Source organism: Oratosquilla oratoria, chromosome 18 (genome assembly GCF_046742065.1).
Source record: "Oratosquilla oratoria isolate Oo_2021 chromosome 18, ASM4674206v1, whole genome shotgun sequence".
In the NCBI taxonomy this organism is placed as follows: domain Eukaryota; kingdom Metazoa; phylum Arthropoda; class Malacostraca; order Stomatopoda; family Squillidae; genus Oratosquilla; species Oratosquilla oratoria.
Window position 1 is genome coordinate 60,614,643 of NC_134794.1, and position 26,781 is coordinate 60,641,423.

At 39.0% G+C, this 26,781-nt stretch overlaps 2 protein-coding genes across 8 annotated transcripts in view; one reads left to right on the plus strand and one right to left on the minus strand.

Annotated features, from left to right (window-relative positions):
- Positions 1-6,059: 6,059 nt before the first annotated feature.
- The window catches only part of LOC143035296 (cryptochrome-1-like), a 69,896-nt gene continuing 49,174 nt past the window's right edge, over positions 6,060-26,781 (minus strand). For all 7 annotated transcript variants that reach the window (XM_076202181.1, XM_076202180.1, XM_076202176.1 and 4 more), the window contains exons 5-14: positions 25,262-25,423; positions 23,234-23,338; positions 22,400-22,536; positions 20,233-20,331; positions 19,574-19,700; positions 17,306-17,437; positions 14,622-14,711; positions 11,516-11,673; positions 10,712-10,868; positions 6,060-8,834 (exon numbers count right to left, since the gene is read on the minus strand). In XM_076202181.1, the coding sequence (XP_076058296.1) occupies positions 8,709-8,834; positions 10,712-10,868; positions 11,516-11,673; positions 14,622-14,711; positions 17,306-17,437; positions 19,574-19,700; positions 20,233-20,331; positions 22,400-22,536; positions 23,234-23,338; positions 25,262-25,423 (1,293 nt within the window). In that variant the 3' untranslated portion in view covers positions 6,060-8,708. The remainder of the gene's footprint in view (positions 8,835-10,711; positions 10,869-11,515; positions 11,674-14,621; positions 14,712-17,305; positions 17,438-19,573; positions 19,701-20,232; positions 20,332-22,399; positions 22,537-23,233; positions 23,339-25,261; positions 25,424-26,781) is intronic.
- Positions 8,719-26,781, plus strand: part of LOC143034881 (uncharacterized) — a 96,021-nt gene continuing 77,958 nt past the window's right edge. The window contains exon 1 of the mRNA XM_076201224.1: positions 8,719-8,842. The gene's annotated coding sequence lies outside the window, so the exon portion shown is untranslated. The remainder of the gene's footprint in view (positions 8,843-26,781) is intronic.

Consider the following 26,781-nt stretch of genomic DNA (forward strand, 5'->3'; position numbering starts at 1 on the left):
AAAAAGAAATAGAAAATACAATGGAAATAACAGAAAGTTAAGAGTGTCCTACACAAATATAGATGGATTAATAACAGGACTGAATGAACTGAACGAGTATCTGAAGGAAAAAGAACCGGACATAATGGGAATTGTTGAGACAAAATTAAAAGGTCCACTACCACCCAACAGCATAGGACACAATGCATATAATTATTGGATTAGAAACAGAGATAAAACAAGGGGGTGGAGTTATGTTCCTGACTAAGAAGGATATAAACGTGAAGAATGTCACATATGGAAAGAATAGAGTAGAGGTGATTATGATAGAAGTAGAAGACAGAGATAAGAAGAGCAAAATTTTTGTAATAAACTACGTGCCCCCAAAAACAGCCTCGTGGGAAGAGAGTGAACATAAAAGTATGTTAGAAGACACAAGAATAACATTAAACAAGATAATGGAAGATGGAGGAAGAATAGTTATGATGGGCGACTTTAATTGCAAAGAAGTCTGCTGGGAAGAGATGACAGTAAAGGGTGGAGAAGACTCATGGGGAAATGTTCTACTTGAGATGATTATTGACCACACAATGACACAATGGATTCAAGAGAACACTAGGTATAGAAATGAAGAAGAACCATCGAGACTAGACCTAATAATCACATCAGAACCTGAAATAGTGGGATAGAATACCAGGCACCAATAAGTAAAAGTGACCACATATTGATAGAACTAGAACTAAATGAGGAAAAATACATGAAAAGAAATGAACAATTTAGAAAAGGAAGATTGATGTATGATTTTTTTTTTTTAATAAAATAAGAGAATTCTTTAAAAATGAAAACTGGGAAAGAATACACAAAGAAGATACAACAGTAGAAGGGAAATGGAATATTTTGACAAAAAATTATAAAAAAGGAGTGGAAAAGTATGTCCCACGACAAAAACAAGAAAAAGAATATGTAAAGTGCTGGTACAACAAAAGTTGTAAGGAGTTGAAAGACAAGAGACAAAGTTTGGACCAAATGGAAGACAAAAGACCTGAAAAATGGTAAACATATACTAGTTATATAAATGAATATGTGCAAGTGTGCAGAGACGAAAAAAGAAAATATGAAAAAGATGTCATAGAAAAATGTAAAGATCAACCAAAACTATTTTACAGATTTGTAAACAACAAACTGAAAAACAAACCAGAATTAGAGAAATTATGACAAGGAGTTGAATACACAGAGGAAATAGAAATGGCAGAAATTATGAACAAGCATTTTAAATCAGTGTTTACAAGGGAGAATATACAACCTGGAGAGATCGAATGGGAAGAGAAAGTCCCCACTATGAAAGAAATAGAAGTAACAAAGAACGAAATAAAGAAACACTTGAGTAATCTTGACGTCAGAAAATTGCATGGACCAGATGAAATAGCAAACTGGATTTTGAAAGAATGCAGGAATGGACTGGCAGACAAAATACAAAGCATAATAAACAGTTCCTTGAAAGAAGGAAAAGTTCCAAAGGATTGGGAAAGAGCAAATATAGTACCAATATACAAAGGAGGAAATAAAGAGGACCCTACAAACTATAGACCAGTCTCTCTAACAAGTACAATAGCAAAAATTTGTGAATTATCAAAAGTAGATGGGTAAAGTATTTAGAAAAAAACAACGTACTATATCCAGGGCAGTTTGGATTCAGACAAAGACGATCATGCATCACCAATTTAATATGTTTCTATTCAAGGCTAATAGATATAATACAAGAAAGAGATGGATGGGCTGATTGTGCATTTCTAGACCTAAAAAAAGCTTTTGACAAAGTACCACATAAGAAGTTACTTAAGAAATTAGAAACTGAAGGAGGAATACAGGGCAAACTGCTTAAATGGATGGAAGACTTTTTACAAGAAAGAAAAATGAGAGTAGTGATAAGAGACAAACACTCTAACTGGGATGAAGTAATAAGCGGTGTTTCCCAAGGAACAGTTTTGGCCCCAATAATGTTTGCTATATATATTAATGATATGAATAAAGAAATTGAAAGTTACATAAGCTTCTTTGCAGATGACGCAAAACTGTTAAAAAAAGTAGACATGGAAGAAGATTGTGAGTCACTACAGAGTGATCTCAATAAAGTATGGGAATGGAGTAGGAAGTGGGAGATGGAGTTCAATACCAAAAAGTGTAGTATAATGGAATTTGGAAAAAGCAAAAAAACAATAACAGGATCATATAAATTGGGAGAAGAAGGAATAAAAAAGTAGAAAATGAGAAGGACCTGGGAGTCATTAATATGAATAATATGTCACCTGAGAAACATATAAACAAGATTTTTGGAGAAACTTATAATTTAACAAGAACAATCAAAGTGGCATTTACATACCTGGATGAAGAAATGGTGAAGAAAATATTAATCACTTTGATAAGACCAAGATTGGAATATGCAGCAACGATGTGGTCACCAAATACAAAAAAATGTATAACAAAACTTGAAAGAATACAAAGAGCAATTACAAAATTGGCACCAACACTCTCAAAACTATCATATGAAGAGAGACTAGCAAAACTTGAGCTACAGACACTAGAGCAGAGAAGAGAGGAGATTTGATAACTATTTACAGAATCATGAAAGGCATAGAAATTATTGATAGAGAGGATCTAATAAAATGGGATGAAAGAAATACAAGAGGACACGGAAAGAAAATCAAGAAAGCTATAGAAGAGATCTGAAAAAGAATAGCTTTCCTCAGAGTAATAGACATTTGGAACAAGTTAGATGAGAAAGTGGTGTGTGCAAAAACAATACATGAATTTAAAAATAGTTTAGATAAAATGAGATATAAAGACGGGACACCACGAGCATAGCTCCCCTTCCCATAAAATACTAGGTAAATACACACACACACACACACACACACACACAAGTGCACACAAACAAGTTGTGCATGTGTTTACATATATATCAGGCAATATTTGATAACTGATCTCTCATCCAGGATGGTAATAGCTGTCGATCACGAGACCAACACCTGATACATACCCTTGGTGAAATGCACACACAGTGTTATGTTTGGTCCTTTCAGTGTGTGTGTGGGCAAAGTTAGTCCACTAGCACTCGCATCATGTGCAAAGGGAACCCATGCAGTCACCCTCCCCATCTCGGTGCCTCAGGTATGGCGTTTCTATTTTTTGTCAAAGAGCTTGGGCCTGAGCCAGTGTAGTAAGGTATAGTTCTTTCACGACGTTGCTCAAGTACTGAAGCTAGGTTCCCCCCACTTCTTTACCCAATAGTGCTCTCTTCCCTCCCCCAAATAACAATATGACACTGAGAAAATATCTCCATTTATTTTATCCTATTGCACTCTCTCTTCTTTGCTCAACAGGCATTCCACATACATCCAAAGTCCACCTTACCCCATCGATCCATTTATAGTCTTTTGTTATTCACTGGTTTCATATGACCAAACAACTTCAGCAGTCTGATCTACTTGATCCAATAACTTGCCTTCCATCCCCATTTTCTTCCTCACTTTGACATTTCTGACCATCCATTCATGTACTGTAACATATTTCATCTAAAAGAAAAATGGAGTCTTTTTTTCAGCCACCTTTATGTCATCTGTGTTCTATATGGCATTGTGGGTACAACTGTTCACTCTTACAACTACTATTGAGGTGTTAATGAAGGTCTTAAATTATACTATGGGTTTATTATGAAAATATACTATTACATCTACTTGAAAAACATACTTTAGTTTTTATTTTTAAATTCCTGGGAGACCTATGAAAGATATCTGCAAGTAGTAGTCTTAGAAGATAGTTTGAATTCCCTCTCTGTCCTTGCCACCTTTCTTCAAAACTTGTCAAGACCTGACAGGATGACATTCAGTCTCAGAACCAGTCCGAAGATCCTTTTTTATCAACTTAACTGGGAGCAGAAAATCTGATTTCACTTCCCTCCTTCCACTACAATAAGCTCTTGATATACAACACAAACAATACTCCAAAATGGTCCTCCTGAAGAGATCTACCTGAGGGCCTGAAGCCTGTTCCAAGTCATTAGAGGGCTGCACATTTCCAGTCAGCAAAACTTGAGACACATTATTATTATTAATATTATTCACAAGTTATTCAAACACTTTTTTTAAACATTGTACATCAATAATTTAACAATCTACATACCCTGTTTGCCTTTACTCAAACAATATAATTTTTATTTCATAACAAGTTATTACTATTCAACTGTTAACTTCACACATATATAATTAAGTACCGGTAATTAATTCCATTTTGCATGTAAGCACAAACTATAAGTTCAAACATGCAGATTTGTATATATTGTACCATATCTCATGATGTAAAACAAAAGTCATAATGTCCACAAATAGTCCACATTTTGACATATTGAAATTATATTTATGTTCTCGGACAGAGAAATGGGGAAGATGGGGTGAATGAATGGGCAAGTAAATGAAAGATTGGGTGAGCTTGAATATGACTGAGATAGAAAGGTATGGGTGCAAAAGTTTGTAAAAAGTAGACTAATACTTTTTGCATATAAACTTTGGTATTTTTTTCAGCTTTCTGGAAAAAAAAAAAAAAAAAAAAAAAAAAATCAATCCTGACCATGATTTTGAACACAATACACAAATATTGTCTCAAAAATTAATTAAAACAGATTTTTTTTTTCAAAAATGTGACACAAAGAATTGAAAAATATTTCTATCACTATTTCCATGTGTGCAAAAGAAGGAAGTTAAAGATAAATATTGGTAAAAGTAAGGTGATGAGATGTACAAGGGGAGAATGTGACAGCAAAATGGAAGTGAGTATTAAGGGAGAGAGATTGGAGATAGTGGATAGTGTTAGATACTTGGGTGCAAATGTAGCGGGAAAGGGAGGAGTGGATGTGGAGGTAGAATGTAGACCGAGAGAAGCAAATAAATGCCTTGGGGGATTAAAAAGTGTAATGAGAAATAGACATTTGGAAATGGATGCTGAAAGGAGATTGCATGGAGTGATTGTGCTGACAGCACTGTATGGTGCAGAAACATGGAACATAAGAGAAGAAGAGAGGAGTTTGATATGAGGGGCCTGAGAAGTACGATAGGGGTTACTAGGCTGGATAGAATGAGAAATGATGAAGTGAGGAGGAGAACAGGGGTGGAAAGGAAGTTGGGAGATAGGGTTCATGAAAGAGTATTGGGATGGTTTGGACACATGGAAAGAATGAGTGAAGTATTGGGATGGTTTGGACACATGGAAAGAATGAGTGAAGTATTGGGATGGTTTGGACACATGGAAAGAATGAGTGAAGAAAGATTAGTAAAAGAGGTGTGGAAGGCAGAGTTGGAAGGAGTGAACATGAGGGGGCGACCAAGGATGAGATGGATGGATGGGGTAAAAGGGTCTTTGGGAAAGAGGGGAATGTCTGTTGAGGAAGGATGGGAGAAGACAGAAGATAGGGGTGAATGTAGAATGGTTGTGTATGGATGATGCTGTGCTGCAAAGAAAGGAGGAGGTGGGGGAGGGGGGGTGAGGAAGTGTGTGTGAATAATAAATTAACACAAGCCCAAGGGATTTCTCCCTGTCTTCTTTTTTCTTCATGAGGGGATGGAGAGTGGAGGGGGGGGAGTTGCCAATTAAATGAAGCGGCCTTGCTGTGAATGTGCTGTGTCTTGCTGCATTGCTTCTGACCCAAGGCAGTGGGCAAGATGCAGGGATGACCTGTCATCCAGGAGGAACCAATATAAGAGGGAGAGAGGGAGGGGGGTGAATGGGAGTGGAGTATGTAGGGGATGGAATGGGTGGGAGTGGATTTTATGCTTTTGTTTTTTTGGCTACCTCTCTTGTAAGGGGGAAAAAGCCGTTGATATATGTATGTATTCCTACCAAGAATATATATCATATGACCTATAAATATGTACATTTATGGTACTAAAATTTACAAATAATAAAGATGTAGAATTATTCTACTTCAGCAATTATTTAATGATAAATCATATTTCCTCTAATAAGTTGTACTATATAGTAGCCTGCCTATCCTTGCTGAGGTTGATGCCTTTTCTTTTTATGAATAAATATTTACGGACCAATTTTGGGTACCTGCATACAACGGTCCAGCAAGACAGATGTTGATGAGAATTATTTCTCTGCTACCTGTCTTCAAGTTTCATTTGGTCTTTGGATCATGCCCAAGATCTCTAGGAAACTTGATTATATTCTCTTATCATTATCATCCCTCGCAAATAAGAAGAGCAAACAACTAGTGACCGCTCCTTTTCTCCCCTTTCTATATGCTCATGACAAAAATAGACACTCACTATTACAATACAAAACAATTAAACATTTCTTTATAAAGATCTATGAATAGGTCTGTGGACCACTGCTGACTACTGTGGAATTGTGGGTGAATCTTACCTTATGAAGCTTTAAGAAACAATCACTTTTTATAGCATGTATTTACCTTTTAAATATATACACTCAACCCTCAATTTTGCAGACCCCCATTTGCTGGATAAATTATGGTGACTGGGTAAATTTATGATATTAGGACAAATGCCTTATCAAGTCCTGGGACTGATGAAAACTTCTGTGGGTGCAACAGTTGTCTGCTTCATGAAAAGGTGGCAATGTGAGCACCAAATATGTCTTATTATCATAGGGGCAGTTTACATTATACTGCCCAGATACAGTTTGTCTTTGCTCAGTTTCCATATGAAAATTATCTTTACATTGAAATCAATGAAGTTATTCACACCATACACGCCATCTGTTGTCTTGCGTATGGTCTTCATTCATACATACTGGATACATTTGGAAGAAATCTCTGACAGAAGAGACACATATGTAATGGAAATATTCCACATTCCAACTATGTGAACATTGTTATGTATCAGTCACATGGTGGTAACACCAGCTAAAAGGAGCTTGTAGAGAGTCCAAAATTCACTCTCTGACTTTATTTTCTTCTGGCAGTTGTACACCTACAATATTTTCATTTTATCCTTAACTCTTCTCTCCTTGTCTTTATCTAATAGAAGGACAATTGCAGCAAGCTCCTTACAATATTTTCTTGGAGCTATGCCAGAGCAACAGCATCACGGCAACTGATTGTATCCTAAATGTATGATGTGAACAAAGAGACATTTTGATGGAATATAAACAAAAGGTAACTGTACAGTATAAAGGCAAACTGTACAGAGTGAATTGACCCTTAAATGTTTGCTGTGTTTACACTCAGTTTGCATGAAGGTGTATTGGAATATGTATGCTTACTACATACAGTTACATAAATACATGTATTTACGATTGCTGGAGATTTATTACTCCCGGACTGGCAACTCCCCCATTTTAGTCTGTGAAATCAAGGGTTGATTGTATATATATATTCATGTGTAATGATATAAACAATCCATCTATCATAGGCAACATCTTGGACTACAGTAAGATTGCCAATATTGCCCCACTGACAGGTTGGCCTTCTACAGTCTTGCTGAGGTCCACACTAAGTGCAGTGATTGTCATTTGAATAATAATTTTATGATTCCTAAGCTTATATAAAAACAAACCTTGATCAGAAATTATAATGTATGGCACTATTGATAGAATTTGCCCTACAAGTGGCATAACCTTATGTTATGTATTATGGTTTTTTATTACCATAGCATACAGACTGATTACTCAGTCGATCTATTGCTTCTGGTATCTATCTCAGAAGACCAATGGCCTTCAGGTAACAGGCAACAGCCTCTGAATGGTTCCACAAACAATCAGGGAAGATGTACTGTGTTGTTGTCTAGGTACTGTTCATGTGGGTTGTTATAAGATGTTCTGTGTCTGTGCAGTGGTTGCTGTAGAGTATTGCAGTGTATAGATACATTACTATAGCATGAATTACAAGTGTTGTCCTACACATTAGGACATGTGTAGTAATTGTAATTTTTGGTAATATTCACTCATGTTTTAGTAAAACCTCCTGATGTTCCAAATCTGGAATATTTTTTTGTTACTCTTGTCTCCAGCAGATGGTTTGAAGGTCACCCAGACTTTTACCTGACAATGGATTGCAAAAATAGCATGGGAACTTGTATTCTTAACCCTCTGAAGTTTATAAGTTTCCCTCACATGAATAACACTGGTAACAGCTACAATCATTACAAGATGAATATATTCTACCACAGGGTTAAATGCACTCTATATACAATGAAAACAATGTACTGCACTGTTCTCACAAATGAATGTAAGTTCCCTTCCTTTAATTTATCATATGAATGTTATATTTGGGTCATTACTTTCATCTTAAAAATACCTGCTGGATGCTGGGCACTATACCTATTGGGAGTTTAGCCAAATGTAACATTTCATAGTTGGTGGTCCTGCCTTTGTAGGGGTATCTGGAAACCATTTGCAAACGAAGACAATTATGAAAATTCTCCCCTAATTTTGGGTACAGAATGTTCAAATATAGCTAAAACCTATTGTGTCAGTTATACCAGATGTTTTATCATTCTTTCTTAGATGAACAAACTTCCAGTAAAGCATGACTGCCACATTTTATCCAAGAATAAATGGGCTTTGTCTTCAAACTGGAAGAGCCTTCACGATCAATTTTAGATTTCATCATGACTAAAGAGACATTTTTTAAAATATGGCCAACTAAACTGAAAGGCTACGGTGACTGGCTAATCACAGAGCCACTTTTCTTCTTCAACAGGTTGTGTATTACAAACTCAGCCCTCCAGGTTATGGAAACAGTTATCAGAGAGGCGGAGGAACTGTCTAGTTTCTTTCATGTTTGATGGGCAGCAATGAGGAGGAGGATCCTGTTGAAGCTTTTGGCGGATGGCATCCATCATCTGAGAATGTGAGAGAAAGGGGTGTTGAGACTGCTGGTGACAATGACACAAGTATTTATTTATTATTATATCTATTATTATATGAAGCGGCCTTGCTGTGTATGTGCTGTGTCTTGCTGCACTGCTTCTGACCCAGGGCAGTGGTTGAGATGCAGGGATGACTTGTCATCCAGGAGAAGCCAAGAAAAGAGGCAAGAAGGGGTGGTGAATGGTAGTGGAGTACGTGGGGATGAAATGGGTAGGAATGTATGCCTTTGATTTTGGCTACCTCCCTTGTAAGAGGGAAAAAGCCCTTGGTATATGTATGTAATATTATACTGGGATGGTTTGGACACATGGAGAGAATGAGTTAAGAAATATTAGTAAAAGACGTGTGGAAGGTAGAGGTGGATGGAGTGAACATAATGGGGGAACTAAGGATAAGATGGATGGATAGAGTAAATGGGGTGTTGGGAAATAGAGGGATGTCTGTTGAGGAAGGAAGTGAGAAGACAGAAGATAGGGGTGAGTGGGGAATGGTTGTGTGTGGATGATGCTGTGATGCATGAAAGGGAGGAGTGGGTGGGGATAAGAGTAAAGGTTTGGGAGTATGTGTGAATGATGTTCTGACGCAGCCTACGGAGGTTTCTCCCTGTCTTCTCTTTGTCTGCATGAGAGGGTTGAGAGGGCGGGTTGCCGATTAGGTGAAGTGGCCTTGCTGTGAATGTGCTGTGTCTTGCTGCATTGCTTCTGATCCAGGGCAGTGGGCAAGATACAAGGATGGCCTATCTTCCGGGAGGAGCTGGGAAAGGCGGGAGGGGTGGTGGATGGGAGTGGAGAGTGTGTGGGGATGAAATGGGTGGGAGTGGAATTATGTCTTTAACTATGGCTACCTCCCTTGTAAGGGGGAAAAAGCCCTTGGTGAATGTATGTATGTATCATTTTTCTTACTTTTCCACCAATATCCATCTTGAAAGGTAGCTATACAATGAATGCTTTTGTCAGTGTAGATCTAAAACCATATGCTCTTATAATAACAATAATAAATTTATTTGGCAAAGAATCAATATGCATGAAGTGCAGATAATGACAAGAACTCATAGCTCGAAATAATAATTGCAAATTTCCGAGGATAACACAAAAAAGCATGTACGCTTATTTCCATTGTGGTCCTCTTATATCTTGGCTCTCTGAACAAGACTGTATTTATCGACTTGTAGTATACAGGAATGGAGCAACATTCTTGGAGTCCTGTCTCACTCTCCAATTTATTCAACCAAACCTGAAATTCATGTTTGGTTTCGACTTGGTCTATATCCTTATTTTCCACATATCATGTTAACTTTAAATTAATTTTTGTTCCAGCTTGGGTGGATGGGAGTGGAATATGTTGGAGATGGAATGGATGGGAGTGGTTTTTATGCTTTTGTTTTTTGGCTACCTCCCTTCTAAGGGGGAAAGAGCCTTTGGTATATGTATGTATGTTTTTTGGCTACCTCCTTTGTAAGGGGGAAAAAGTCTTTGGTATGTACAAGGGAGGTAGCCAAAGTCATAGGCATAAACCCATTCCCACCCATTTCATCCCCACATATTTAACTCCCATTCATCACCCCTCACTCTCTCTTTTCTTGGCTCCTCCTGGATGATGGGTCATCCCTGTATCTTGCTCACTGCCCTGGGTCAGAAGCAATGTAGCAAGACACAGCACACCCACAGCAAGGCCACTTCATAAGAAAACTCTAAACTAGTACAACTTATAAATTGTTTCCTTTTTACTAAAGCAAGGAGGGGAACAAACACAAACATTAGTTCTCAAAATATCTCTGATTATATCTGTCTTCTTTCTATGAGTTGTCACTTTGAGAAGAAGAAGAAGAAAAAAAAAAAAATATGCTCACCTCTTCATTATCTTTGGATGCCTCTTCATGGTTCACAATGCGGTGTGGATAGTCCCGCCCAATTATGCATCCTGCTGACTCCTGTACTGATTTAGGAGCCTTCCATGGCTCAAAGACGAATTCGAGTGGATACTTTGCTAACTCGGGCACATACCGTCTATAATGGGAAGAAATAAATATATCTGAATAAGATCTCCAGACCTGTAAAAAGCACTGATATAAAGGAATAGAGGAGTCAGTATATTGAGACTATTTAATTCATGACATCTTTTTTCAATATATGTACATGAATATGAAAAAAAAAAAAAAAAACAAAAAAAAAAAAAAATCTCCTTATGAGAGTGATCATCTACATCCCTTCCTTATTATCCACATTTTCTCACTCACCTCTCATGTCTGCTTTTCTTACACCACACATTTCTCCTACATCATATATGTCTCCCCGGCCATTACCCTGTTCTAGTATAGCACCCATGAAATTTACATCTCTCTACCCAAAAGCCTGCCTCCTCCTCACATTCTCAACTGTGACAGCCTCTGTCAAAATTGAGACTTTCTGGCCTCAGATCTTTATGGGGAGATCCTGGTGAACTTCCTAAATCTAGCACCCATACACCATTTTCTCTTCACTTCATCACCTTCCAAGAACTTGAAACCTGGCTCCTAACCAAAATAATTAATTTCCTACTAAAAAGACTTTGAACACTCTTGATGATAATTTAAAAAACTCAAATAAAATGCCCAAGATTTGGCATCTTGAAAATACATACTCAAAATAGACACAAGTAGTGTTATTCTAGGTACCTGATGTAACTACCGGTAGGTTCGAGTCTTCTTCCGTAGTTGACTGGACAGATGCATGTTGAGCAATCTAGCTGTCTCTCAAAGGCAGAGGAACTTACCCACATCCAGTTACCAGCACACACGGACCAATCAGCATCAATGAGGTATTTCAGGAACACCTATCATTGAGAAAGAAAAAACTTTAAATGATTCAAAATTAGGCTAGTCATGAGTGTATTTACCTAATTGTATTTACCAAATTGTAGTATACAGGAAAGGAGCAGTGTTCATTGGGTCCTGTTTCTTATTCTCTAATTTTCTAACATACCTAGATTCAAATTCATATATGGTTCCAACTTAATCTATATCTTTGATTTCCAATTATCATATTTAGATTTGAACTCGTGTATTGTTTGAGCTTAGGCTATATCACCTTCTAAGCTATTCCACATATTTATACATCTATATTGAAAACTGTAGTGTGCAGGGTGTTGTAGTGGATAGCAATCTAATCTTTCCCTTGTACCACTCGCTCTGTTGATGACCAGATATCCAGGACCTTAGCAGTGTGGGTCAGATAAGATTATCTGTTGGTGTGACTTTGTTGCATTGTATTTACCTAGTTGTATTTTACAGGAAGAGAGCTATGCTTGTAGTGACCCGCATTGGTATCTTTCTGCATCCATTTTTTCTAAGTCATGTATAGTTTTAGCATTCACTGTTTCCTCATTCAGTTTGTTCCAGATATCTATCACTCTGTGTGGGAAGCTATTCTTTTTCAGATCTCTTCTGTAACTGCCCTTCTTAAGTTTCTTCTCATGTCCTCTTGCTTTTCTTCTGTCCCATTTTGTAAGTCATCTCTATCAAGAATTTCCATCCCTTTCATAATTCTGTGGATGGTCAGCAAATCACCTCTTTCTCTTCTTTGTTCCAGGGTTGGTAGATTTAGTTTATCCATTCTTTGTTCGTATGTCAAATTGGAGGTGTTGGTGCCATCTTTGTCGTTGCTCTTTGAATTCTTTCTAGTTTTATATATTTTTTCTAACTAGGTGACCATAGTGATGCAGCATATTCCAATTTTGGTCTTAATAGTGTAACTAGTATTTTCTTAACCATTTCTTCATCCATGTAATCAAAGGCTACTTTCATTGATCTTAGTAAGTTGAAAGTTTCTCTGACTAATTTGTTGACGTGTTTGACTGGTGTCATGTCATTTGAGATAGTTACTCCTAGGTCCCTTTCCGAGTTTACTTTTTTTATTTCCTTTGTACCAATTTTATATGGACATGATATTCTATTTTTGCTTTTTCCAAATTCCATTATGCTACATTTCTTCACGATGAAGTTCACTTCGCATTTCTGACTCCATTTCCAGACTTTGTTCAGGTCTTCTTGAAAAGATTTGCAGTCTTCCTCTGTACTTACTCTCTCGAGTAGTTTTGCATCAGTTGCAAAGAAGTTCATATAACATTCCAAACCTTCATCCATATCATTTATATAAATAGCAAACATTATCAGAGCCAATACAGAGTCTTGAGGGACTCCACTTCTCATATCTTCCCAATTTGAGTTCTTGTCTCTAAGTACCACCCTCATTTTTCTTCCATTCAAGAAATCTTTCATTCATTCCAATAGCTTTCCTTGTATTCCACCTATTATTCTAATTTTTCTTAGTAGCTTTTTGTGTGGTACTTTGTCGAAAGCCTTTTGTAAGTCCAAGCCTTGAAATTTGACTCTACTAATCTAATTCTCTTCAGGGATTTAGACTGACAGAGACTGACAGGTAGTAAGATGAACACTGCTCAATGGCATGGTTACTGCTGGTGGGTAACTGTACCCTCATTTCAATTTATATTGCAGAGTCAGTGCAATGGAGTGTGTGTATTTACCTAGCTATATTATACGGGAAGGGAGCTATGCTTGTAGTGACCCATCTCTGTATCTCTCAGCGTCTAGTTTGTTCTTAAATTCTTGTATGGTTTTTGCACACACTGTTGCCTCGACCAATTTGTTCCAGACATCCACCACTCTGTGTGGGAAACTATTCTTTTCCAGATCTCTTCTATAACTATCCTTTTTGAGTTTCTTTTCATGTCCTCTTGGTTTCCTTTTATACCACTTTAATAAATCTTCTCTGTCAAGGACTTCCATGCCTTTCATGATTCTGTAAATGGCCAGTAGATCTCCTCTTTCTCTTCTTTGTTCCAGGGTTGGTAGTTCCAGTTTGGAAATCTTTGTCAATTTTGAAAGTGTTGGTGCCATCTTTGTCATTGCTCTTTGGATTTTCTAATTTCTTTATATTCTTTTTTGTACTGGGTGTCCATAGTGTCGCAGTGTACTCCAATCTTGGTCTTATCAGTGTGACTAATATTTTCTTTACCATTACCTCATCCAAGTAGTTAAAGGATGCCTTTATTGATCTTAGTAAATTGTAGGTTTCTCTGACTATTTTGTTAATATGGATGTCTGGTGACATGTCTTTGATGATAATTACTCCTAGGTCCTTTTCTGATGCTACAGTATAACAGAGAGACAGCCGCAGTATAATAAAGTATCATCATTTCGCTATGAAGAGAGAGTTCCTTTACCACAGACAAAATGATATGTGGCTCTGGTCCATAGGGGCACCCCATAGAGACCCTAAAGGATCAGCTGCACGCTACTTAGCAGCTTTTAACCCAACAATAACATGCAACCAATACCCCAGATGGGGGATAATAATAATAATAATGATGATAATAATAATCATGATAATAATAATTATGATAATAATAATAATAATAATATCAATAATAATAATAATGATGATCATAGGTTCTGAGTTAGCGATACAGAGAGAGGCATGCACACATTGTGATGCATCACAGAATCATCATCATACATTGGGCATCCTTTTATATGCGAGATGTGATGCATCATCGAATCGTTGTATAACTGGCAACCCAATGTTTGCACATGAACATACAACTTGTATTGAAGAGGTTAATTCACTTTGAGGGAAGATATTGTGTAGTTGTCTGGGGATTGTCAAAGTGGAGGATTATAGTATGAGGTGTTCTGTGTGGTGGTTGCCAACACATTTATTTATTTATTTTTTTACAGTACCTGAGAGCAACATCTCACTCACCTCCAACCCCTTTTCCCAACTGACCCAAAGGTCACCACGAGTGAGGAAGCAGGAGACTGCAGTGCGACCGACATGATGAATCCAACCCTCCTGTTGAATGCATTTAAATTAATCATAAATATAATTTAGGGAATCTAGTATAAACAGCATAAAACCTCCTAAAGAAATTAGTATTAGACAAAATTGGTAAATTCTACACGGATTCTTGCAGCTATTTTATTGTTTCTACACTGGGTTACAGTGAGACTGCTCATTAACGGACATTAATTAGCTGTGTTTGCGGCGTTTTTGCTGTGTTTTCGGTGTTTTTGGTGCTGCTGTTTAGTGCGTGCAATCACTATGCCACCCAAAAACCACTCCAAAACACCGAAAACACAGCGAAAACATCGCAAACACAGCTAATTAACGTCCGTTAATGAGAAGTCTCACTGTATTGTATTCTGGTCATCTGAATATATGAATGCTTTGGTGGAATGTTCTGGATCTCATATTGGGAGAATGATGCTCCTTTGGGGGACTCCACTGTACATCTTTTTTATATTCCCAGAATTTTATTTTATTTTATTTTTGTTTCTCTGCACTGTCTGCCAGCTTAGAAATCTGTCAGAATTTTCTTTTCATTGTTATAGATGTCTGTCTCTTTCATCTTTCTTGATAGTATGTGTTTAGGAATTTCATCAAATGTGTTGTTGTGTAATGTTGGTGAAAAGTGTGCTGATGGGGTGGCCATCCAAAATCTACGTTGCTTCTTTCTGTGATCAGCCATTCCATCAATCTGGATATAGTGGATAGTATTGTGATTAGTCTGTGGGATGCTGGGTTTTCAGGTGATTTGTTTAGTTTTAATATGGGCTCTTTTTCCAGATTGTTGGAATTTTGTTGTACAATCCAGAGTGGTTGAAGGTACAAGTGAAGGCCTTTATTGCATTTGGGCCAAGGTGTTTTAGAAAGATGTTTTAGATTATTTCTGGGCCTTTTGCATGGGTGTTTACATCTTTGTTGGAGACGCTGGGGGAAGCATTTTATCTATTCTATTTATCACATTTCTTTTACATACATATACCAATGGTTATTTCCCCCTTACAAAGGCATGAAATCCACTCCCACCCATTCCATCCCCACATACTCTATTTCCATTTGCCCCCCTCCCTCCTTCTTATCTTGGCTTCTCCTGGATGATGGGTCATCCCTGCATCTTGCCCACTGCCCTGGGTCAGAACCAATGTAGCAAGACACAGCACATCCACAGCAAGGATGCTTCTTTTAATCAGTGACCCCCCCTCTCCATTCCCTCATGCAGAAAAAGAGATGATGATGATAAATCTTTTTGGGCTTGTCAACATATCATTCACACCTACTCCCTCACCCCATCCTCCACCCACTCCCTTCCATGAATCACAGTATTATCCATACACAACCATTCTCCATTCACCCCTATCTTGTCTTCTCCCTTCCTTCCTCAACAGACATTCCCCTCTTTCCCAATGCCCCTTTTATCACACCCATCCATCTCATCCTTGGTCACCCCCCTCATGTTCACTCCTTCCTGTCTTCCACACCTCTTTCACTAATCTTTCTTCACTCATTCTTTCCATGTGTCCAAACCATCCCAATACTCTTTCATCAACCCTATCTCCCAACTCCCTTTCCACCCCCATTCTCCTCACCTCCTTGTTTCTCCCTCTATCCAGCCTAGTAACCCCTACTATACTTCTCAGGCACCTCATCTCAAACACATTCAAAATCCTCTCTTATGCTCCATGTTTCTGCCCCATACAGTGCTGTCCCCACATTCACTCCTTTATACAATCTCCTCGTAGCATCCATTCCCAAATATCTATTTCTCATTACACTTTTTAATCCCCCAAGGCATTTACTTGCTTCTCTCAATCTACATTCTACCTCCACCTCCACTCCTTTTCCTGCCACATTCACGCCCACGTAACTAAAACTATCCACTTCCTCCAGTCTCTCTCCCTTAATACTCACCTCTAATTTGTTACCTCATTCTCCCCTTGTACATCTCATCACCTTACTTTTGCCCACATTTATCTTCAACTTCCTTCTTTCGCACACCTTCCCAAACTCCGTCACTAACTTCCTTAATCCTTCCTCTGATCCTGCCACAAGCAGTGTTGTCAGCAAACAACAACGAGCTTATTTCCTAATTTTCTCCATTTTCTTTAACCAATCTCCAATCCCTGACTCATTACCCTTTCGTTTACCTATTGCACCACCCCATCCATGTATAAATTGAAAAGCCAAGGCATATCCCTGGTCAAGTCCCACCTTTACCTTGGTTATTTTCCAGTTTTCTGGAGTTGTGGGTTTGAATCTTGTTTTGGAAACTTTTTGCCTCACCTTTACCAGCAACAATTGAGCCAACTGACATCTTGTTTCCACAAAACATACACAATCTTGGCAAGTATTCATTGTGTGTACAAGTAAATCAACCATATGTAATTTGTCTAAACATATCACAGTGACAAATCATAATTCAGTGAAGCAAAACAAAACAGAATGAGTGTGTGAGAGTGACATGACACATTCCTTTGATACCAATTGCTTTTGGATTGATCCGGAAGTATCCAGTCTTTGATCACCTGATCAATGCTTTGAACCCTCTTTCTATCACCATTTATAACCTTGGTCAATGAGGCTTACTGAGCCTGTCCTATACAAACCTTGACGAGCTGTCGCATGCAGGCGTCAATGAAAGGATATCCGGTGCGTCCTTCCTCCCACGCCTTAAGCCTTTCCTCATCATCATACCATGGGATCTGGATACAAATGGGGTTGTCCACCATCTTATGATACTGTGGGCCAAGAAACTACTGGTCAGAGTCTATTTATTTTACTAATTTCTTAGTCAAAATTATAATTTACATGAGATGTGCATGAAATGATGATAATGGATGGTTGACTGTGAATGTATGTGTGAAGGGCGAGAGGCTTTAAGTGAAGAGTTTTATATCTTCAGGATCACATGTAGTGGTGAATGTAGGAGTGGATGTGAGAGTGAATTTGAGAGTATAAATCACAAATAATCTGAATGGAATGATAATGAAAATAGTCACATATAAACTCAAATATAAACACTCAAAAGAATGTACTTGAAGCTATCTATATACTAAGGGCATATACCCACTCCCATCCACCACCCTTTCCTCCCTCAGGTCATCCCTTTATCCTGCCCACTGCCCTGGGTCAGAAACAATACAGCAAGACACAGCACATGTCCATTACCCTCACATTTACCTCTTGCACTGTCCCATCTATGTACATATTGAACAGCCATGGCGACATAACACATCCCTGACACAGTCCCAACATTACCGCAAACCACTTGCTCTCTCCATTCAAATTCTAACAGGCTCTACTACTCTAGTTAACCCCTTCGATATGATGACACCTACGTAGGCGTCATGAGGAGCAAGTGGGTACGCAAGGATGCCGATGTCGGTGTCTTGATTATATATATTGTAGTTTTACCTGCGTGACCCCCATACTCTGTAAACTGGCTTCATCATATTTCCTATGGTTATCAAAATTCACGGGCGAAGGTTGAGGTGAGGGCGGTTTGAATCCTGCCACCTGCGAAGTTGAACCAAGGGCATGGTTCATTAAATTCCATGCTACAAAGCCCTCTGTGAGGGGCACCGTCCTAGCCTCCCGATAGGGGGGAGTGTGTGACGTTAAACCATATCATATCATATCATCATTATGACACAACATCGCACGTCTGGCAGCTAATACTGCCTGCGAGATTTTGGCACGTAGTGAAGGGGTTAAAACTCTTGACTGCCCTTAACAGCTTTCCCCTAATCACATATATCTGCAAAACCTCCTACAGTGCCTTACTGTTTACTTTATAATAATCCTTTTCCAAATTCATAAAGGCTCAAAAAAACACCCTTATCTTTTCATAAAACCTTATCATAATCCTTTTCCAAATTCATAAAGGCCCAAAAACACCTTTATCTTTTTATAAACCTTTCTCACATATCTGCCATGTCACAAAAATCTGATCAATGTAACCCCTACCTTTACTAAATCCACACTTCTTCACCAATTACTTCTTTTCCTCTCCTATTCCTCTCAATTAAAACCCTTCCATGAGCCTTTCCAACTACATTTAACAAACTGATCCCTCTGAAACTACTACATTCACATATGTCCCCTTTTCCCTTGTAAAGTGGAATGATACAGGCATTCCTCCAGTCATCTGGCACTCTACCCTCCCTTTGACACCCATTAAACAACCTCTCTGGCCAGTCCACTATTACCATACCTCTTTTCTTCAGGCACTCAGTATGACACCCATCTAACCCAGGTGCCTTACCTGCTCTCATCCTTTTCGAAACTACTTGCACCTATTTTTTCTCATTTCTCCTCCCATCATAGTCATTTCTTAGTGCACTCCATTGCTACCACCAATCCCTCCCTTCTTGCACATTCACCATCTTCCTAAAATACTTTGGCCATTTTCTCTTTACTGACTCATCTTCCATTAACATATGTCTATCTGCACTTCTTACCCTTTCTTCTCTACTTGACTCGCTTTCCCTTCCTCTATTAATTTCCTTCCAAAACATTATATTCTAAATTTTCTTACATACTCCTCCCCTGTTTTACATCTACTCTCCTTTTTGCCTCCTTTATGTTTAGCTCCTCTTTTTTCTTTGTACCTCTCATCCTACTTTGCAACCAGTCCCTGAATACTCACTTCTTCTCTTCTACAACCTTCTTCACTCCGTCATTCCACCACTCACTACACTTTCTTCTATTCCCTCCCTTCCTCCATGTTCCACATACCATCTTTCCGCACCTTGTCACTCCTATTCCTCTTACACTTCTACCTCTATCTTATGCTTCATCACCTCCCACTCTTCTCTCAGTTTCCTGAAGCTACCCAAAGCACTTTAAAGAAAATCACATCTATAAATACTAACTTTTGGGTTGTCTGCAGACATGCAATAGAAGAATTCTCTCCAGATGAGTTGAGCAGTCAGAGAGGTTGTGGGCGGTGGTTGTCCTTTGAACAAGTTCTTGTAAATATCTTGCACAGACCAGTAGAACCTGAGGGATTGATCAGCATGAACATGAGTCACCTAGTTCTCACCAAAGTACAGGCTGTGGAAATCAAGTCCTAACTTTTCAACTGAACAAAATATCTATGGTATGGAGAAAACTGTATGCCCACACGACTGTGTGGAGCAGAGACTTGGTATTTCAAGGAGGAAGAAAGGAAGATTCTGAACAAGTTTTAGATGAAGTGTTTAAGTGAGGGTTACACGACTGAAACCACATGCCTTTGTTTTTTGGTTACCTCCCTTGTAAGGGGGAAAAAAGACTTTGGTATATGTATGTACAAAATTGAATAGAGTGAAAAATGTGGAGGTAAGGTAGAGAGTAGGGGTGAAAAGAGAACTGGCAGATAGGTATGATCAAAGAATATTGGCATAGTTTCAACATATGGAAAAAATGAGTAATGAAAAACAAGGATGTATGGAAGGCAGCTTAAATAGAGTAAACTCGAGGCAAAGACTGAGAAAGGTGTGGATGGATGGGGGTGAAAAATAAATATATGATTAAAATAAATAATATTTACCTTCGTACAGACAAACAGCCAAAGCGGAGGGCAGCTGACATACTCATGGGTGGGCCAACTAGGTCAGGATTAACTTGATTTGGAAGAATGTAGCCGTCCCTGCAAAGGATAAAATAAACATGACTCAATATAAAATAATGCGTGTGTGATCAATAATTCAATGAACTGTTTTGGGAAAATTATGGGTAATACTATTAATTTAATTGATACATACATATATATACCAAGGCTTTTTCCCCCTTTCAAGGGAGGTAGCCAAAAAGGGAAAGGCATAAAAACACTCCCACCCATTTCATCCCTAAATACACTCCACACCCCTCCCACCCTCCCTCTCATCTGAGCACCTCCTGGATGACGGGTCATCCCTGCACCTTGCCCACCGCCCTGGGTCAGAAGCAGTGTCGCAAGACACAGCACATCCACAGCAAGGCCGCTTCATTTAATCGGCAACCCCCCCTCTCCGTCCCCCCTTGCATATAAGGAGAGGACGGGGAGAAATCCCTTCGGGCTGCGTCAAAATTTACTCACACATACTACCCCCCGCCCATTCCTCCTCATGCAATCACATCATCATCCATATACAACCATTCTCCACTCACCTCTGTCTTCCGTCCTCTCCCTTCCTTCCTCAACAGACATTCCCCTCTTCCCCAAAGCCCCCTTCACCCCATCCATCCACCTCATCCTAGGACGTCCCCTCATGTTCACTCCCTCCACATCTGCCTTCCATACCTCTTTTACTAGTCTTTCTTCACTCATTCTTTCCATGTGTCCAAACCATCCTAATATTCTTTCATCAACCCTATCTCCCAGCTCCTTTTTCACCCCTGTTCTCCTCCTCACCTCCTCATTTCTCACTCTATCCAGCCTAGTAACCCCCACCATACTTCTCAGACACCTCATCTCAAACACATTCAAACTCCTTCTCTCTTCTTCTCTTATGTTCCACGTTTCTGCCCCATACAGTGCTGTTTGATAATATGACAATATAAAATAATGCATGTGTGATAATATGACAATATAAAATAATGCATGTGTGATAATATGACAATATAAAATAATGCATGTGTGATAATATGACTCAATATAAAATAATGCATGTGTGATCAATAATTCAATAAACTGTTTTGGGACAAATGATGGGTAATACTATTAATTTAATTGATAATTCTGTAGAATGGGGCAAAAGTAGCCACATGGGGTAAAACTGGCCATTGGTTTTGTTACATACCTAATTATGTTTGTCAACTAAATATGGGCAGGAATTATACAAAATATATAGTAGTTGGTTTTATATCATTGTCTATCCATCATAATTAGGTATACAGCAAAGACAATGGGGAGTTTTACCCCATGTGGCTAGTTTTGCCCATTCCTATGGTAACATATTTTTCAACAAATGTGTGTTTGAAACAAAGGTTTTGGGTAAGAATGAATCAGCTAACCTAAAATTCATTACTGAAAATACATACATATATCCAGACATACATAATACCACAAAGTCTTTTCCCTCTTACAATGGGGTAGCCAAGTCAAAGTATACATCCATCAATAACCCACACCTATTCACTGACCCCGTCCATCTTAGCACCTCAGAGGCAACGCAGTGAGACGGAGAAATTCCACAGCAGCAGAAATTAACTGCAAATGGTTTACCCCCACATCATTATATAGTGATTTCCCATCCTTGCTCATCTATTAAAAAACTGTAGAACAAAAAATACCATCCCTTCAAGCTGCATCATTTCTTCACCCATTAACAATCACTCTCTTTTCACTTGTATCTGTTACACTCTTTCTTCCTTGCTCAACAGACATTCCTCTTAAATCCAGTTACCCCTTCCCCCTATCCATTCATCTCATCCTTGGTATTCCTCTCAAGTTCATTCCATCCACTTCTGCTTTCCACACTCATTTACTCATCTTTCCTCATTCATTTATTCCTATATGCAAAAACCATCTGAACACCATGATGAGGGCTGTGAACAGTACAGCATGACAATCTGCAATTCCTCACCCTTCACTGGCCCACACTAACAACACCTTGACAATAACACAATATTTCTTCCTCAAGTAATTTATGGAGCTGCCTGGTGGCTACCTGAGAACTATGGATCTCCTGCAAGAGAGACCTGGGGCAACAGACTAACTATAACAAATTGCTAACCTGAAGGCATCTTCTTCGACCTGCAGTCGTTGCCTTAGGTGCTTCAAGGCTCGAGTTTCACCCCCAACATAAACAGATTTCTCCCCATTTGTAGGGAAGAAGCCAAAGTCTTCTGCTGTTGGAGCTTTGGGGTAGAGCTATGGTAAAGAGAATGATACCAAAATTAGAAGAGCCAAGAAAAAGGGTAACTAACATAATCTTTGTAGATGACAGCTATAATTACAATCTGTATGCATACAGATTCACTCTGTCACTGAAATTCTTTCCAATAAGGAACTTTAAAACTGCTTCCGGAGAGTATTTTTCATGACAAGTAACCAGTGTGTCTATCTTCAAGGAGAGTATTGCACCACAAAAATGGAGAAATGGAGTTTGTACAGTACAGATTTATGGAGGATAGCAGATGGGAGGGATATTAGAAGTTACAAGGGATCAGTACTTTTCTGAGTGGATAATGGTGTCTCATTATAAAATGAAAATAGGAAGTAACTTTGCTTCATGGGTGCCCCTAAAGAACTGAATGTTTAAGACTGACAAGAGAGAGAAAGGGGAGAGAGAAGTGGGGCATTTTTAATATTTTGTCAATGATAACCAGCAATTCTATCTGGATAATATTACAACAAATAAATAAGTAAATAAATAAATAGATAAATAAATAAATAAAATCAGATGGAAAGATTTATGGAAGGCAACTGAATGTAGGCATTATTTTTCTGAGTGGTAGTTAGTCTTTAATCATAAAAGTCCCTAAAATACTGACTATAAATATTTTATAGAATTAATAAACCATATGAGGGAAATAGATAGGAAAAAGGAGAGAAGAAAGGGAAATACCTTGATATTCTTTGCTTGAACCTCCAGGAGTTCTCCAAAGACAACATCACTCCAATCTGGATCTGGGACTGGGCGAGGAGGTGGACCTACGGCTGAAGAAACTTGCTGGAAGTGAAAATAATTCATTGGTCAGCAATAACTAGCATTTTTTTTTTTTTAGGAACAATAATGTGTTTGAGAGGTATAGTAGTAAGGGTGGTAAAAGAATTTCAGGAGAGTTAGTACAAGTGTAAATGTGATCAGCATTCCTTTTTGATAGAAGATTGATCTCTAGTCACAAAAGAATGCTGCATGACTGTGGTCTATATGGGTGTCACTCAAAGAGCCTACAATATTGACTACTTATAACTCAATCAATTATCCCTGTTCTTTCTTGCAGGGGACCCATAGATTCCAATCAACTGGCAACAGCCACCAGACTGACCCATCAGTCACTCATGGAATAAATATTGAGTTGTCTAGGGCAATGAATGATGTGTTCAGTGATGCAGATGTTAGGTTGTTGATGTTCTGACTAGTATGTTGTAGTTTTTTTTTCAGTTGGTTGTGTTTATGTGACACAAGATTGATGGATAAGCACGGTTGAGGGCTCTTCTGCAGAACTATAACTATCATTTTAAGGTGGTATTCTTTGGGGAAGATTTTATATTTGTGTGTAGGTGTTCCTTTGTAGTAGTCTTGCTGCATCCTGTCATCAACCTCATGCTTTTATTTTGTATAGTTTGTAGGGTCTCTTATGTTTCCCTGCAGATAACTTTTGGTCCACTCCATATTACATGCCATCTGAGCTCTAACCAGAACCATAGGTTTAGAGAAACTCCCTTTAACCACTTTAGTACGACTCAAATTCTTGTGCACAGCATCGGTTCCTATATGTAATTTGCATCACACTACTTGCATTATAAAATATAAATTCACTACTGTATTGCTCGTTCTCTTTTACTCTGAGTAATAAACACAGTGGCAGCAGACTAAAAGTGAGTATTAAGGGCGAAAGACTGGAGGAAGTAGATAGTTTTAGATACTTAAATGTGAATGTGGTGGGAAAGAGAGGAGTGGTAGTGGAGGTAGAATGTAGATTGAAAGAAGCAAGTAAATGCCTTGGAGGATTAAAAAGTGTAATGAGAAATAGACATTTGGGAATGGATACTAGGAGGAGACTGTATGAAGGAGTGAACGTGCAGACAGCACTGTATGGGGCAGAAACATGGAACATAAGAGAAGAAGAGAGGAGTTTGAAAGTATTTGAGATAAGGTGCCTGACAAGTATGATAAGGTTACTAGGCTGGTTAGAATGAGAAGTGAGGAGGTGAGGAGGAGAATGAGGATGGAAAGGGAGTTGGGAGATACAGCTGATGAAAGAGCATGGGGATGGTTTGGACACATGGGAAGAATGAGTGAAAAAAGATAAGTACACGAAGTGTGGAAGGCAGAGATGGAAGAAGTGAACATGAAGGGGTGACCAAGGATGAGATGGATGGATGGGGTAAAGGGAACATTGGGAAAGAGGGGAATATCTGTTAGGGAAGGAAGGGAGAATACATAAGATAAGGGTCAATGCAGAATGGTTGTGTACGGATGATGCTGTAATGCATGAAAGGGAGTGGTTGGGGGATGGAGGTGAGGGAGTATGTGAAAAATAATTTGATGAAGCCTGAAGGGATTTCTTTTTCTGCATGAGGGGACTAAATTGGGGGTGGGGGTGTTATTGATTAAATGAAACTGCTTGCTGTGGATGTGCTGTCTTGTGACACTGCTTCTGACCCAGGGCAGTGGGCAAGATGCAGGGATGACCCATCATCCAGAAGTAAAGATAAGAGGGAGGCAGGGGGTGAATGGGAGTGGAGTATGTGGGGATGGAATGGGTGGGAGTGGATTTTATGCCTGTGTTTTTTTGGCTCCCTCCCTTGTAAGGGGGAAAAGCCTTTGGTATATGTATGTATAAAAATCTCTTAGTGCTTTGTGGATGAAGTGACAAACTTTTAAGTAAATAAAACACATCTACAGCGATAAAAAAAAAAAACATACCAAGAACATTTCATAGGTGAGAGGTGGTGTTCCTCCATTGGCTTGAATGATCTGGAAGGGATCCCACAATGTGTGGGAGATGTGCTCTACCATCTCAATGCCAAGTTCTTCGCACAATCTCTGGGCTTCTTCATCACGCTGATACCAAATGGCCTCACAATCCTGAAAGATCGTATGTGAAGGAGGATGGAAAAATGTCGTGAATAATTTTTTTTCATAATCTGAATTATATTGACATGTTATTAGAGAATATTAATAATCCCTTTCTATTGACACACTGTATAGATTGATGTAGTAGCAAAGTTGGGTCTCTGTTTGCTTTCTGTAATATGGTATTAGTGAGAAAGGTGAAATGAAAAGAAAAAGTACCAATTGTATAATGGCATCATCCTCCATGTGCCAATTAAATGTATCCCTTCCCTGGCTTTGGGGATAGAAGTGCAATGCATCATCCTTCAGTTTAACAAAGTTTAAACAAAACTTAAAATATCTTAGAATGTTTTATCCATGTATAAGGGATGCTAAGTAGCCAAGTGGGCTAGTGCCACTATTTGTAGTGGAGGTTTGAATCCTGCCAGCAACAAGTGGGACATAACCAACACAGCGCTTGCAGAGGTCAGACGTCCCTCTCTGCTCCAGCACATTCAACAAGCGCCCAGCAATCTTCGCCGGCCGGTGGCGGCGAGGAGACTTTTCTCCTTTGCTGCTGCCAGTCTGGCACAAGGCTGACCTCTTTGTTGGCGTCGGCAGGCGGATTTACACCAAAGACAAATACACACATTTCCCATGTCACATAATTCTCTGCTTTCAGAGTTGTGCTTGGAAGAAAAGAGATACACGCACACTTGCTCGCTGGCTTAGCAGAGGCCCTTAATCCAACTCTGATTCAGAGCCTTTAACTCTTCGCCGGCTGGTCGTGGGAGAGGAATTGGGGAGCCTCTCTTGTCGACCGGCCCGCACCCACGCCCTGGCCTCTTCGCTGACGCTGGCGAGCGGGTTTACACTTCTGACATTTACACAATTCCCAAGTCACGCAATTCTCTGCTTTCAGAGTTGTGCTTGGAAGGAGAAAGATAAAACAACACTCACCCGCCTGCCCACCCACCCGCCCTCACACTGCCATTGGATCCACTCTCCTGACTATGCTTCGGATATCGCCCACTCATCGCTCAAGCCCAATCTGGGTCAAAACAGGAACGCTCATGCCCAACCTGGGGCTAATCAGGAACGTGCTACCTAGCTGGGGTTAATCAGCATCTCCACACGCGGGAAGTGAACTCTACTCACTTCTCGTAAGATACATGCACACACCTCTCATGAACACAGCCACGCCGCAAGAACAAACATCTACACGTACTTTTTCTCCGACTAAAATTCGCTTTCTTTCTAACTTTCTCTTATACTATATCTTCTCATTTCAGTTTACCTCCCACTAAAGATTTTTCCGTTTTTCCACCTTTCTCTACTACTACGCCTCCTACCATTTTCTCAACTTTTGGTGATTCTAATCCCAGGCGTCG